A 16,314-nucleotide genomic window follows, 5' to 3' on the forward strand; every position below is an offset into this window, starting at 1 on the left:
TTGCGTGTGTCTAGGTGGGTAACCGCGTCGGGGTGAAGAGATGCAGCGATGACACCATGCACGTCCTTATCGACGGAGAGGACATGGGACCAGCTGCCACCGCTGTGGCCAAGGTACACACACTTCATGAACAACAGTTCTCTCATACACACGTCATACGTGTTCAATTCACACGCACAATTGTCTTCCTATCCTTGTGGGGATCAAAACATTGATTCCTATTCAAAATCCTGTTTACTTTAACACCCTAGCCCTAACTCCTTACCCTAATTGTAAACCTAAGCCTAATATTGCCTATTTCCTTGGGACCCACAATTTTCCTTGTTTTACTACCACCCCACCTCTCTCCCCTACCTATAGAACGTGTATGCAGTGTTGGACCTGTATGGTCGTGTGACAGCGGTGTCCATCGTCAGTTCGTCAGTGCTGGAGGACGCAGGGAGCGTCAAGGCCCCCTCCCTCTCCTCAGACAGCTGTAGCGAAGGAGAGGAGGACCGTACGCCGGTGAGACACGGGTGTGGGGATGGAGGGAGAAGGGGGATAGGAGGAAGGGGGGACCGATGGATGATATGCTTTCGCCGGGATCTTTAGTGATTATAGCTTGACAACAACAATGTTAGACTTTGTCTAAAGTAAGAAAGTGTGTGGAATTTTTATTTCTCCACTTTTGTCATGCAAGCATCTCAAAGTACAGCAGGAAACCTGAAATTGCGCCATAGGTGGTTAAATACACTGTGTACAAAACATGAGGAAACACCTTCCTAATATTGAGTTGCAGCTGCTTTTGCCTTCAGAACAGCCTCAATTCATCGGGGCATGGACTCTACAAGGTGTCAAAAGCGTTCCACAGGGATGATGGCCGATGTTAACTCCAATTCTTTCCACAGTTGTCAAGCTGGCTGGATGTCCTTTCGGTGGTGGACCGTTCTTGATAGACATGAGAAACTCTTGAGTGTGAAAAACTCAGCAGTGTTACAGAAACCAGTTCGCCTGACACCTACTACCATACCCTGTTCATAGGCACTTAAATATTTTTATCTTGCCCATTCACTCTCTGAATGCCACCATACACAATCAATTTCTCATTCTCTCAAGGCTTAAAAATCCTTTAACTGATCTCCTCCCCTTCATCTACACTGATTTGAAGTGGATTTAACTAGTGACATCAATAAGGGATCATAGCAGTCACCTGCTCAGTCTGTGTCATGGAAAGAGCAGGTGTTCCTAATGTTTTGTACACTCGGTGTATATATGTGTGAATTGATCTAAGGCAACAGAAGTAAAAAATAAAAATAAAAAGTTTTTAATCTCTCCATCTCACTCGCCATCTCTCCTCTCTCCAACCTCCAGGTTGAGGGTGATGAGCCGGCCCTGGTGCCCAACACAGTCATGGCCTTCCTGGAGAACCATGGGAAGAACATCCAGCTGTCCCATGAGAACCTGACGGCGGCCCGTGTCTCCAGCTACAACCAGGGCCTCCTAGTCACAGCACAACCCCTGCCCCGACAACAACTGTTCCAGGTACTGTGTGTGAGTGGTGGGGTTAGGGGTCTGTCTGTGTCAGGATTTGATTGGGGTAGCCAAGGGTGTGTTTAATTGTTGTATAATACACATAATATTTTATACTGCGTTCTGTCACCATAGTTTGTGAATGACATTTTGACTGTCAATGTTGCCATAGTTTCAGATCGACCGCCTGAACGCATCGTGGACGTCGTCCCTGTCGCTAGGGGTGATTGGCCACTCCCCAGACCGCCTCAACTTTCCCTCCACTGCGTGCTGTCTGAAACGCTCTGTGTGGCTGCTGCAGAGAGACTCTGTCTTCCACAACTCACTGAAGGTACTGCACACACACACGCACACGCACACGCACACACACGCATCAGTGTTTCCCCTATGTTCATTTCGCAGTGGCACACCGCCGCTGCGAAGTCATTGCCGCCACTGCAAATACATTTTTTTTTTTTTTTACATTCTGCCAAGATGAGCTTTTAAGATCAGTGACGAGGTACTACAAGTTCCATATCTTCCTCATTCTCATCAGATCATCCGCGAAACCTCAAGGTAACTAGCTAACGTGCTTGTTATCCTGGAAGTGTAACCAACCTTATTAAGATACAGGAACCTTACGCCAGTGAAATAATTTTTGCGGTTAATATAGAAGTGGCTGGTGATGTTGAGATCAAGATACAATTCAACTGTCCTTTTGTTTCAAAGAAAGAGGACATTTTTTATTTTCATGCATTTGAGTTGGGTGAAAAAAGTCGCCGTACGTTTTGTTGTACGACTGTGAGAAGGTCCCCTCCACTATCTCTGCCACAGCTACTGAATGAAGTCCTAGGGGAAACACTGCGCACACACTCAAGGTACAGATAGCAAGACCAACACAAAGCTTAATGGAGTTCTCTCTTTCCCTCCATCACTTCTCCTCCCCATCAGATCTGTGAGAACTATGGTCCTAACCTGGACACATGTCCAGAGGGTACAGTCCTGGGTCTGCTGGTGGATGGGAACAGCTGTCTGCACCTTTATGTGAACGGTATGGACCAGGGAGTAGCAGCCCAGGATATCCCTACGCCATGCTACCCCCTCATAGACCTATACGGACAGTGTGAACAGGTACGTCTGTCCCCCCCACCCCCACCCCCATTCCAAACCGTCAGAATAATTTTAGAGGTCGAGGAAGTTAAGAAACGAATACCTGGAAAAAGAAAGCTGTTGACTTGTTTTAATGGTCTTAAACGATATCTTAACCGCCATCGATAAGAAACAATACTGTGCAGTCGTATTCATTGATCTGGCCCATCGGCAGACTCGATAGCCTTGGTTTCTCAAATTATTGCCTCGCCGGATTCACCAACTACTTCTCTAATAGAGTTCATTGTGTCAAATCGGAGGGCCTGTTGTCCGGGCTTCTGGCAGTCTCTATGGGGGTGCCACAGGGTTCAATTCTTGGACCGACTCTCTTCTCTGTGTACATCAATGATGTACCTCTTGCTGCTGGTGAGTCTCTGATCCACCTCTACGCAGACGACACCATTCTGTATACTTCTGGCCCTTCTTTGGACACTGTTAACAGCCCTCCAGGCGAGCTTCAATACCATACAACTGTCCTTCCGTGGCCTCCAATTGCTCTTAAATACAAGTAAAACTAAACACATGCTCTTCAACCGATCGCTGCTTGCACCTGCCCGCCTGTCAAACATCACTACTCTGGACAATTCTGACTTATGTGGACAATTACAAATACCTAGGTGTCTGGTTAGACTGTAAAATCTCCTTCCAGACTCACATCAAACATCTCCAATCCAAAATTAAATCTAGAATCATCTTCCAATTTCGCAACAAAGCATTCTTCACTCATGCTGCCAAACATACCCTTGTAAAACTGACCATCCTACCAATCCTCGACTTCGGCGATGTCATTTACAAAATGGCCTCCAATACCCTACTCAATAAATTGGATGCAGTTTATCACAGTGCGATCCGTTTTTTCACCAAAGCCCCATATACTACCAACCACTACGACCTGTACGCTCTCGTTGGCTGGCCCTCGCTTCATACTCGTCGCCAAACCCACGGGCTCCAGGTAATCTACAAGACCCTGCTAGGTAAAGTCCCCCCTTATCTCAGCTCACTGGTCACCATAGCAGCACCCACCTGTAGCACGCGCTCCAGCAGGTATAGCTGCCTGGTCATCCCCAAAACCAATTCTTACTTTGGCCGCCTCTCCTTCCAGTTCTCTGCTGCCAATGACTGGAATGAACTACAAAAATCACTGAAACTGGAAACACTTATCTCCCTCACTAGCTTTAAGCACCAGCTGTCAGAGCAGCTCACATATTACTGTACCTGTACATAGCCGATCTATAATTAAGCCCAAACAACTACCTCTTTCCTTATTTATTTTGCTTTGCTGCAGGAGGAACTGGTGCACTTCACAAAATAGATGGCATCATGAGGGAGGAAAATTATGTGGATATATTGAAGCAACATCAAGACATCAGTCTGGAAGTTAAAGCTTGGTCGCAAATTGGTCTTCCAAATGGACAATTACCCCAAGCATACTTCCAAACTTGTGGCAAAATGGCTTAAGGAAAACAAAGGAGTGGCCGTCACAAAGCCCTGACCTCAATCCTATAGAACATTTGTGGGCAGAACTGAAAAGGCATGTGTGAGCAAGGAGGCCTACAAACCTGACTCGGTTACACCAGCTCTGTCAGGAGGAATGGGCCAAAATTCACTCAACTTATTGTGGGAAGCTTGTGGAAGGCTACCTGAAACGTTTGACCCACTTTAAACATTTTAAAGACTAATACTAATTGAGTGTCTGTAAACTTCTGACCCACTGGGAATGTGATGAAATAAATCATTCACTCTACTATTATTCTGACATTTCACATTCTTAAAATAAAGTGGCTATCCTAACTAAGCAAAGACAGGGCATTTTTTACTAGGATTAAATGTCAGGAATTGTGAAAAACTGAGTTTAAATGTATTCGGCTAAGGTGTATGTAAACTTCCGACTTCAACTGTATTAGGCGGTGTCAGAGGAAAGCACATAAAATTGTCAGGGACTCCAGTCACCCAAGTCATAGACTGTTTTCTCTGCTACAGCACGGCAAGCGGTACCGGAGTGCCAAGTCTAGGACCTAAAGGCTCCTTAACAGCTTCTACCCCCAAGCCATAAGACTGCTGAACAATTAATCAAATGGCCACTGGACCATTACATTGAACCCCCATCCATTTGTTTTGTACAATGCTGCTTCTCTCTGTTTATTATCGATGCATAGTCATTTCACCCCTACCTACATGTACAAATGGCCTCTAACCTGTACCCCCGCACACTGCCTCGATACCGGTACCCCCGTATTAGAGTTCGACCGATTTTATGATTTTTCAACGCCGATACCGATTAGTGGAGGACCAAAAAAAAAGCAGATGCCGATTTGAAAGAAAAAAAATGTATTTATTTGTAATAATGACAATTACAACAATACTGAATGAACACTTATTTTAACTTAATATAATACATCAATAAAATCTATTTAGCCCCAAATAAATAATGAAACATGTTCAATTTGGTTTAAATAATGCAAAAACAAAGTGTTGGAGAAGAAAGTAAAAGTGCAATATGTGCCATGTAAGAAAGCTAACGTTTCAGTTCCTTGCTCAGAACATGAGAACATGAAAGCTGGTGGTTCCTTTTTAACATGAGTCTTCAATATTCCCAGGTAAGAAGTTTTAGGTTGTAGTTATTATAGGAATAATAGGACTTTCTCTCTCTACCATTTGTATTTCATTAACCTTTGACTATTGGATGTTCTTGTAGGCACTTTAGTATTACCAGTGTAACAGTATAGATTCCGTCCCTCTCCTCGCTCCTACCTGGGCACGAACCAGGAACACCACATCGACAACAGCCACCCTCGAAACAGCGTTACCCATGCGGAGCAAGGGGAACAACCACTCCAAGTCTCAGAGCGAGTGATGTTTGAAACGCTATTAGAGCGCACCCTGCTAACTAGCTAGCCATTTCACATTGGTTACACCAGCCTCATCTCGGGAGTTGATAGGCTTGAAGTCATAAACAGCTGCTGGCAAACGCAGTAAAGTGCTGTTTGAATGAATGCTTACGAGCCTTCTGGTGCCTACCACCGCTCAGTCAGACTGCTCTATCAAATCATAGACTGAGTTATAACATAACACACAGAAATACGAGCCTTAGGTCATTAATATGGTCGAATCCGGAAACTATCATCTCGAAAACAAGACGTTTATTCTTTCAGTGTAATACGGAACCGTTCCGTATTTTATCTAACGGGTGGCATCCATTAGTCTAAATATTCCTGTTACATTGCACAACCTTCAATGTTATGTCATAATTACGTAAAATTCTGGCAAATTAGGCGGCCCAAACTGCATATACACTGACTCTGCGTGCAATGAACGCAAGAGAGGTGACACAATTTCACCTGGTTAATATTGCCTGCTAACCTGAATTTCTTTTAGCTAAATATGCAGGTTTAAAAATATATACTTCTGAGTATTGATTTTAAGAAAGGCATTGATGTTTATGGTTGGAGCAACGTTAAGCCCCGAATCGATTATATGCAACGCAGAACACGCTAGATAAACTATTAATATCATCAACCATGTGTAGTTAACTAGTGATTATGATTGGTTTTTATAAGAAGTTTAATGCTAGCTACAACTTACCTTGGCTAACTGCATTCGTGTAACAGGCAGTCTCCTCGTGGAGAGCAATGTAATCAGGTGGTTAGAGCGTTGGACTAGTTAACTGTAAGGTTGCAAGATTGAATCCCCTGAGCTGACAAGGTAAAATTCTGCTATTCTGCCCCTGAAGGAGACAGTTAACCCACCGTTCCTAGGCAGTCATTGAAAATAAGAATGTGTTCTTAACTGACTTGCCTAGTTAAATGAAGGCGTAGGGGAAAAAAAAGGTGTCCAAAAATACAGATTTCCGATTGTTATGAAAACGGCCCTAATTAATCGGCCATTCTGATTAATCGGTCGACCTCTATAGCCTCGTTTTGGTATAACTTTTTATCATTTTTTAAAAACTTGTTTATTTGGTAAATATTTTCTTAACCAACAGTGCCGTTCAAGAAGAGTTAAGGGCTTGTAAAGTAAGCATTTCACTGTAAGGTCTACACTTGTTGTATTTGGCACGTGACAAAGTTTGTTTCGAGACTCAGTCCTACTCAGGAACACTTTTAGATCAGTAGCTAGAAACTCTAATCTGCTAGTCTTTTGCTCTATGACCTTTAATCCTGAAATACCTCCATCTGGCTATTTAGACGCTCCGTCCTGGGTAGGTATTTAACTGCGTGATCCCAGCCCTCCCACCAGACCGGTTTAATAATAATCATCTGTTACCTGGCCTGGGACTACTTTTTATCTGTGTGGTACCAGGGGCCGAGATAATTCAGTGACACTCTGATGTCGTTGTCGTGGCAGGTTACCATAGTGACCAACAACGTGGCGACCGTGGGAGGAGAGGGCATCAAGGCGCGTTGCCAGGGCGACATGGAGAAAGCGGACATGGTTGATGGTGAGAGGAGGAGAGCATGATGACTTTGGCAACTATACAGACCCTTTAAATCTGTCTCTGTGGGCTGAAAAAATGCTAACCTTTGACATCTGACCTCTAGGGATCAAAGAGAGTGTTTGCTGGATGCCCCATCCAGAGGTCAACCCCAACAAGACCTGTGAGTACCAGGCCCTGTGCTCGCGCTTCAAGGACCTGCTGACACTGCCAGGTGAGGAACACACACGGTCTTTGTGTACTGCCTTCTCGCTCTCTGACTTAATCGTAACTTCTCCCGTATTTAGATTTTCTCTCCCTCCCTTTGCCCCCTCCCCCTATCATCTCTCTCAGATGGTTACTTCAACGAGGATGCCAAGTATAACCTGTGTTACTGTGAGTCGTGCCACAAGCTGCGGGGGGACGAGTCCTACTACAAGAGAGGGGAGCCCCCACGGGACTACGCCCTGCCCTTTGGCTGGTGCCGCTTCGCTCTGAGGTCAGAAGTTAAAGACAGCCAAACAGTGGGCTTCAAAAACCTTCATCCAATCACACTGTAGTGTGAACTATGTTCAACCAATCACTCGTAACATCAGCGACGGTGCTCTTCAAGTCCAATTAATCAGCATGAATTAGTTTTATTTGGTTCAATTAACAAATTACATAATTACTTATTTTTCACTTTGGCGGGAGAAGGGGAGAAGGAAAGTAAAAAATAGTATACAGTAAAGCTTTGAAAACGGTCTTTGAGTATCAATGTCATAGGACTCTGGTAGAGGGGTTATCTAACATCTTGGTGTGTGTGTGTTCTCCTGCCTGCAGGATCAAGCCCCACTGTGACATGTCCAATTCGTTTAAGCAGTGGCACATAGCCTACCACGGCACCAGCGTAGGGGCCCTCAGACGCACACTGGACCATGCCCAGCTGCTCTCTGGTACGACACATTTATGTTTGAAAAACATGGTTGATTTCCAGAACCATTTCCACTCATGATTTAAAGAATGTTGAGGGTGTTGTAAATGAACTAAACCGTGTTGTCTTGGTGTTTCAGGGACGTCGTCCATCTTCTCTGTGTCTCCGGTGAAGACTGAGGGTCCTAACGGCTACAGTGAGCCAGAGGTGAACAGCAGCAACAGCCTCCCTGACAGGGACAGGGAGGTTCCCCGGGTTCAGCTGTCCCCCACCATGCGCTACTCCGGCCTGGAGATGTTCGCCCCCAAAGTGCAGTACGTGTGTCACTCCCTAGCACTGTTTTCTACCCTGTCTTTCTCTGTTTTCTCTCTCATCCTCTTCTCTCTCTATTTGCCCTTTGCTGTTATTCAAATTGAAGTGATTACTGTCTTGTTCTTTCACTGTCTTGCTTTCATTCTTCTTCCCATGACTCCTGATCTCCTCACTCGGCCCTTTCACTCTCTCCCTCCAGATTCCGGGACCCCCGTTCTCACTGCTGTCACCAGGCCCAGGTGGGTTTCCAGGTGTGTGTCCGGCCGGGCTCCTATAAGGTGGGGCCCCAGACCCTGGGAGCCATCGAACCCCTGGATCCCCGCTTCAGCAACACAGAGATCGAGTGGATCACCAAGGATCAGGGGGGCACCCTCCTCTACGGCCTGCTCATACGGGTGGAATGATAGTGGGAGTAGTGAAGAGATTGTTGGATGGAGAGAGAGGGGGAAAGGGAGCTACTCTCTCCCAGCAGTGCCTCCAAAACTACTACTTCTCCATCAACCAAATTACAGACTTTGGGAGTCTTTGGAATTAGGGAATTTCCCTCCTGTTGCTGGGCGGTTTGTTGATTGACAATTCAGCATTGTTTTGTTTGTTTAGGACAAAGTTATTATTATTATTTTAATTTTTTTGTTCTGACACTTTTAACAAGGAGGGACTAGGGTGGATTCAGAGAAGAACAACCAGACAGACACTGCCTGCACTTTGTTTTGGACACTTCGTGGGCGATTTTTATTTTAAAATTTTAACATGTATTTTACATTTTTTTTATTCGTCATAATACAACACTTGTTTTTTGTCACAGCCATTTTTATTTTAGAGCAGTTTTGTCTTCCCGGTCTCTGTTGTTCCCTCCCTCCACTCTTGCTTGTTTTTTTTTAAATCAACCCCTTTTTACCCCAGACTGATCACTCTCCTCTTAAGTACGGAGGGATGGTTCTCCTCAGTTCTCTGTGTAAAGGCTGAGTGCACAACCCGAAACCGGTCCTGTTGCATTCCAAGACCTGGACCGTTTGTTGAACCACCTCGCAACGTCGACCGCCACACAGTCACTGGCTATTGGATTATTGTTTTTAAGCGAAAGACTTAACCGCAGGTCAGAAGGAAATTGAGAAAAAGAGCATTAGATCAAACAAGGAAAAAAGACTGGAAAAGAACCGTGAACTGAAGGACCTGAGAGCACCTGTAGAGGGAGGAACTCAAAAACTGGTGCAAAATGTTTACAGGTGTAACACTAACTGCACTGATCTGAAAACACAGGATAGGTGAAAACGATCAGGTGGCTGTTGCCTAATGGGAATTTACTTTCACCCGTTCAGTTCCGGTTCATTCATATCAGTGCGGATGAGGAGAGGAAGCCATGAAGGACAATAGAGATGGACACTAACACCACCATCAGAACTAGTGGGAGAGACATTTTTAAATGTTTTTTTTCGACCGGCCAATCTGGCCATTAAGCTTCGTCTCCCGAATTCTCCCCTCTATCACTGCTTTACCCCGTGTCATATTCACTTCACTGGAGATTAGAGGGATTCTAGACATGCTTTGTAGAGGCAATACCAGGGGCGTGTTCAGCAGGGAGAATCCTTTTTGAAAGGAGAGGTTCTACCGGCGCTTGTCCAATGCACAGTTCTGTTGCAAAAAGTCATTCTTACAGTGTCCCCTACTGAACATGACCTCGATGCATAAAGGCCCAGGCCCAATTTCCATTTCAACTAGTGATCGAAATTGGCCCGGACCTGAAGATCTATCCTCATTCTCTCATTTTCTATAGCTAGTTCAGAAGGAAAACATTGTGGATTGTTGCAGATAGAAATGTCATGAATGGAGTTGACAGGATTATATACCAGAGGCATGTTTGTTCTAAAGGTATTTTTACCTGAACTTTCCACAACGTTGTGCACTGCTGAACATGCCCGTTTTCTCACGTTGTTTACACTGGTTACGTTTAAGTCTCCCTCTGATCCATCCATTCTGTCATCGTTTACCAGGGAGGAATGTTCAGAGCCAATCACATCATAGGGGTGTGGCTTCACCTAGGCGTGTTCATGCAAAGACTCTTGGTAAATGGAGTCTTTACGAAATGCAGGCCCTGATGCTGGAGTTTACATTGCGAATGTGATTCATTAGGGTTTTTGTAGTCCGTTTACGTTCTACCTGTCTGCTTCATGTTAAAACAAACTCCCTCTATTTTACATAATACATTACATAGATTAACACAGGGGTTCAATAATTCCTGATTAAAATATTCAGCAATTTTTTTTTTGTATGTGGACAGCTCTTCAAAGCATATCTTTTAACCATTCTGTTTTGTTTGGCAACAAAATAATCTGAGATACTTACATATTACATACATCACTACATGCATAAATAACCCCGCCATCTTGCCAAGTCATTGTTTTGACAAAAAAGGTGAGGAGAACAGTGGTATCGAGTCAAGATTCAAGGTTGTCGACTTTCCTCACACAACTGTGTGTAAACTAACTTATTGCAAAGGTGGGGTTTGAAAAAATGTACTTGCAATGTTCAATCAAAATGTGAAAAATATATGGGTTGTTTAAAAGCCCAGTGCTGCTTTTTACGAGAATGAATTTGTATTCTTTTTCCCCTTTTTTGTTCTGTATGTTGCATTGTACAGGCTGTTACATAACATCATCTTCTTGATTTGTAAAAAAATGAAAAAAGAAAAAAAAATGAATAAACCAATAGACAGTGCACATTATGACTCTGGATTGGCTTCATTGGTTCCTTTAAAAAACAAAAATTGGGTAGTATAATTTCTTTCTCCAGTCACTGACGTGTCATTGCAGTGTTGCATATGTCCTCAATCACACCTTTTTTCAAAAATATTTATAGGACTGATTCCTTAACGCCAATAGTGTTCTTTCAGCTTTCCCAAAAAATCTGGCGGCTCACTTGATTTGCAGGATGTGTTTTTATAACTCGTTCAAGTGCTAGTTGGATCCTAGGTCAGAACTAAAGGAAACTGTAATTTCCGACTTGCTAACTGGTTAAACACATGGCACATATGTGGAACTACAACCAGGTAGCAAGTTGAACATTTCTGAGTTTCCCAGTTCCGACTAGCACGTGAACACTGCATGAAACACACACCCACCCACATCAGTCAATATACAGGGCCTTCGGAAAGTATTCATACCCCTTGCCTTTTCCACATTTTGCTACATGACAGCCTTATTCTAAAATGGATTAAAATTGTTTTTTTCCCCCTCATCAATCTACACACTACCCCATAATGACAAAGCAAAAACAGGTTTTTTGACATTTTTGAAAATGTTTATTTACATAGTATTCAGACCCTTTAATCAATACATTGAAGCACCTTTTAGCAGTGATTACAGCCTTGAGTCTTCTTGGGTATGATGCTACAAGCCTGGTACACCTATATTTGGGGAGTTTCTCCTATTCTTCTATTTTCAGGTCTCTCCAGAGATGTTCGATTAGGTTCAAGTCCGGGCTCTGGCTTGGCCACTCAGACTTGTCCCGGAGCCACTCCTGCTTGTATACTTAGGGTCGTTGTCCTATTGGAAGGTGGACCTTCGCCCCAGTCTGAGAACCTGCTCAGGACTTCATCAAGGATCTCTGTTGCGCAGTTCATCTTTTCCTCGATCCTGACTAGTCTCCCAGTCCCTACCGCTGAAAACCGACCCCAAATGCATGATGCTGCCACCACCATGCTTCACCGTAGGGATAGTGCCAGGTTTCCTCCAGACGTGACGCTTGGTTTTCAGGACAAAGAGTTCAATCTTGGTTTCATCAAAACAGAGAATCTTGTTTCTGAGAGTCCTTGCACTGTCAACTGTGGGACCTTTCCAAATCATGTCCAATCCATTGAATTTACCACCGGTGGACTCCAAGTTGTAGAAACATCTCAAAGATGATCAATGGAAACATGATGCACCTGAGCACACTGTCAAGTCTCCTAGCAAAGTGTTTGAATGATTTATGTAAATAAGATATTTCTGTTTATTTTTTGTAAATTTGCAAAAATGTCATTGTTTTTGCCTTATCATTATGGGGTATTGCATGTAGATTAATAATTGAATCTCTTTCTGATTCACTCCTTCCTTTCATCCCCATCTCCCTATTTCTCACCCTGGGTAATTGCTGTGTGTTGGGTCGGATGTCTCTTCTTGCTGATGATGGAGCCAGGCCGGAGCTGTCACCTCCCCCACCATCATACTCTTCTCCTGCAAACAGAGGGGCAATTGGGATCAGACACATGCGCAAACACGTGTGTGTGTGTACACTGCTCAAAAAAATAAAGCGAACACTTAAACAACACAACTCCAAGTCAATCACACTTCTGTGAAATCAAACTGTCCACTGAGGAAGCAACACTGATTGACAATAAATTTCACATGCTGTTGTGCAAATGGAATAGACAACAGGTGGAAATTATAGGCAATTAGCAAGAAACCCCCAATAAAGGAGTGGTTCTGCAGGTGGTGACCACAGACCACTTCTCAGTTCCTATGCTTCCTGGCAGATGTTTTGGTCACTTTTGAATGCTGGCGGTGCTTTCACTCTAGTGGTAGCATGAGACGGAGTCTACAACCCAAACAAGTGGCTCAGGTAGTGCATCTCATCCAGGATGGAACATCAATGCGAGCTGTGGCAAGAAGGTTTGCTGTGTCTGTCAGCGTAGTGTCCAGAGCATGGAGGCGGTACCAGGAGACAGGCCAGTACATCAGGAGACGTGAAGGAGGCCGTAGGAGGGCAACAACCCAGCAGCAGGACCGCTACCTCCGCCTTTGTGCAAGGAGAAGCAATGCCAGAGCCCTGCAAAATGACCTCCAGCAGGCCACAAATGTGCATGTGTCTGCTCAAATGGTCAGAAACAGACTCTATGAGGGTGGTGTATGAGGGCCCGACGTCCACAGGTGGGGGTTGTGCTTACAGCCCAACACCGTGCAGGACGTTTGGCATTTGCCAGAGAACACCAAGATTGGCAAATTCGCCATTGGCGCCCTGTGCTCTTCACAGATGAAAGCAGGTTCACACTGAGCACGTGACAGAGTCTGGAGACGCCATGGAGAACGTTCTGCTGCCTGCAACATCCTTCAGCATGACCGGTTTGGCGGTGGGTCAGTCATGGTGTGGGGTGGCATTTCTTTGGGGGGCCGCACAGCCCTCCATGTGCTCGCCAGAGGTAGCCTGACTGCCATTCGGTACCGAGATGAGATCCTCAGACCCCTTGTGAGACCATATGCTGGTGTGGTTGGCCCTGGGTTCCTCCTAACGCAAGTCAATGCTAGACCTCATGTGGCTGGAGTGTGTCAGCAGTTCCTGCAAGAGGAAGGCGTTGATGCTATGGACTGGCCCGACCGTTCCCCAGACCTGAATCCAATTGAGCACATCTGGGACATCATGTCTCGCTCCATTCACCAACGCCACGTTGCACCACAGACTGTCCAGGAGTTGGCGGATGCTTTAGTCCAGATCTGGGAGGAGATCCCTCAGGAGACCATCCGCCACCTCATCAGGAGCATGCCCAGGCGTTGTAGGAAGGTCATATAGGCACGTGGAGGCCACACACACTACTGAGCCTAATTTTGACTTGTTTTAAGGACATTACATCAAAGTTGGATCAGCCTGTAGTGTGGTTTTCCACTTTAATTTTGAGTGTGACTCCAAATCCAGACCTCCATGGGTTGATACATTTGATTTCCATTGATCATTTTTGTGTGATTTTTGTTGTCAGCACATTCAACTATGTAAAGAAAAGAATATTTAATAAGAATATTTCATTCAGATCTAGGATGTGTTATTTTAGTGTTCCCTTTATTTTTTGAGCAGTGTATATATATCACACACACAATACAAGGTTGATTAACCGATTGCTTCCCGCACCTGCCCGCCCGTCCAGCATCACTACTCTGGACGGTTCGGACTTAGAATATGTGGACAACTACAAATACCTAGGTGTCTGGTTAGACTGTAAACTCTCCTTCCAGACTCACATTAAACATCTCCAATCCAAGATTATATCTAGAATCGGCGTCCTATTTCAAAACAAAGCATCCTTCACTCTTGCTGCCAAACATACCCTCGTTAAACTGACCATCCTACTAATCCTCGACTTCGGTGATGTCATTTACAAAATAGCCTCCAACACTACTCAAAAAATTGGATGCAGTTTATCACAGTGCCATCCGTTTAGTCACCAAAGCCCCATATACTACCCACCACTGCGACCTGTACGCTCTCATTGGCTGATCTTTGCTTCATACTCGTCGTCAAACCCATTGGCTCCAGGTCATCTACAAGTCTCTGCTAGGTAAAGCCCCGCCTTATTTCAGCTCACTGGTCACCATAGCAGCACCGTAGCACTCGCTCCAGCAGGTATATCTCACTGGTCACCCCCAAAGCTAATTATTCCTTTGACCGCCTTTCTTTCCAGTTCTCTGCTGCCAATGACTGGAAAAACTGCAAAAATCTCTGAAGCTGGAGACTTACCTCCCTCACTAGCTTTAAGCACCAGCTGTCAGAGCAGCTCACAGATCACTGCACCTGAACATAGCTCATCGGTAATAGCCCATCCGATCGATTGCTCCTTTGCACCCCAGTATCTCAACTTGCATATTAATCTTCAGCACATCCTATCATTCCAGTGTTTAATTGCTATATTGTAATTACTTCGCCACCATGGCCTTTTTATTGCCTTACCTCCCTTATCCTACCACATTTGCACACACTGTATATAGACCATTTCTACTGTATTATTGGCTGTATGTTTGTTTATTCCATGTGTAACTCTGTGTTGTTGTAGTATGTGTCGAACTGCTTTGCTTTATCTTGGCAGGTCGCAGTTGTAAATGAGAACTTGTTCTCAACTGGCCCACCTGGTTAAAAGTGAAAGAAGGTGAAAGGAAGGAACAAAAGAGAGTAGGAGAAAGGAAAATGACAAAGACTGAGAAGACTGTCTTCCTCTTTCACCAGAATCAAACCCGAACCAGCGCCCCCCCCCCCCCCCCCCCCCCCCCCCATTCAATATACCGAATATATACTGAACATAAATGTATACACAACATGTCAAGTTTTGGTCCCATGTTTCATGAGCTGAAATAAAATCTCCCAGCAATAAAAAAAAGAAGCTTATTTCTCTCAAATGTTCTGAATAAATTGGTTAACATCCCGGTTAGTGAGTATTTCCCCTTTGCCATGATAATCCATCCACCTGACAGGTGTGGCATATCACGAAGCTGATTAAAAAGCATCATCAATACGCACCTTGTGCTAGGGACAATACATGGTAGTTAGGTCACACAATACAATGCCATAGATATCTCAAGTTTTGAGGGAGCTTGAAAGTGGCATGCTGACTGCAGTATTGTCCACCAGAGCTGTTGCCAAATAATTTAATGTTCATTTCCCTGCCATAAGCCAACTCCAACGTCGTTTTAGCGATTTTGTCAGTACACCCAACCGGTCTTGCAAATGCAAACCATGTGTAACCACGCCAGCCCGGGACCTCCACATCCGGCTTCTTCACCTGCGGGATCGTCACCCGGACAGCTGAAAGACTAGCCTACTGACCTAGACTTGATAGCCTGTCTGCCTGAAACACGGAGAAGGCTGCTATTGACTGAAATAGGTCAGAAGGCAAGGACGGACAATGGTTATCCATGTTGATGGTTGGTCACAGACAGGCAGAGGGGGTGTACATTTAAGGAGCCATAATGAGTACTGTGTTGTCTATCAGTTATTTGTGTATGCTCAGAACCTGAGGCTAAAGCTGGAACCAGAATTCACACACACACTGTCTATCTAGCACATCAATTTGAAAGTCATCAACAAGTCTAAGTCGGTGTTATGTGCTAAAGGAGTTTAAGTCTCAAGTGTGACAGTGTGCCTCAGGCCATCGTTCAGGCAGAAATAATCATAAGTGACGTTTCACCAAGCATATAATGAGCTGGTTAGGGCTGTGACCATACCAGTATTTTTTTCCACGTCAAAAATGAAAACACGAAGCAGACCAAACTCTTTGGGCCTTGAAAAACCTGATGTATGTAAAAAA

At 44.6% G+C, this 16,314-nt stretch overlaps 1 protein-coding gene across 10 annotated transcripts in view; it reads left to right on the forward strand.

The window, feature by feature from the left end:
- Nucleotides 1-10,992, forward strand: part of LOC124007979 (neuralized-like protein 4) — a 35,821-nt gene extending 24,829 nt beyond the window's left edge. For all 10 annotated transcript variants that reach the window (XM_046318884.1, XM_046318886.1, XM_046318887.1 and 7 more), the window contains 11 exons: nt 15-113; nt 361-504; nt 1,351-1,521; nt 1,682-1,840; nt 2,440-2,619; nt 6,982-7,075; nt 7,176-7,283; nt 7,403-7,547; nt 7,871-7,983; nt 8,101-8,275; nt 8,473-10,992. In XM_046318884.1, coding sequence (XP_046174840.1) covers nt 15-113; nt 361-504; nt 1,351-1,521; nt 1,682-1,840; nt 2,440-2,619; nt 6,982-7,075; nt 7,176-7,283; nt 7,403-7,547; nt 7,871-7,983; nt 8,101-8,275; nt 8,473-8,677 — 1,593 coding nt within the window. In that variant the 3' untranslated portion in view covers nt 8,678-10,992. The remainder of the gene's footprint in view (nt 1-14; nt 114-360; nt 505-1,350; nt 1,522-1,681; nt 1,841-2,439; nt 2,620-6,981; nt 7,076-7,175; nt 7,284-7,402; nt 7,548-7,870; nt 7,984-8,100; nt 8,276-8,472) is intronic.
- The last annotated feature ends 5,322 nt before the right edge of the window (nt 10,993-16,314 follow it).

Source organism: Oncorhynchus gorbuscha, linkage group LG21, assembly GCF_021184085.1.
Source record: "Oncorhynchus gorbuscha isolate QuinsamMale2020 ecotype Even-year linkage group LG21, OgorEven_v1.0, whole genome shotgun sequence".
Taxonomy (NCBI): Eukaryota; Metazoa; Chordata; class Actinopteri; order Salmoniformes; family Salmonidae; genus Oncorhynchus; species Oncorhynchus gorbuscha.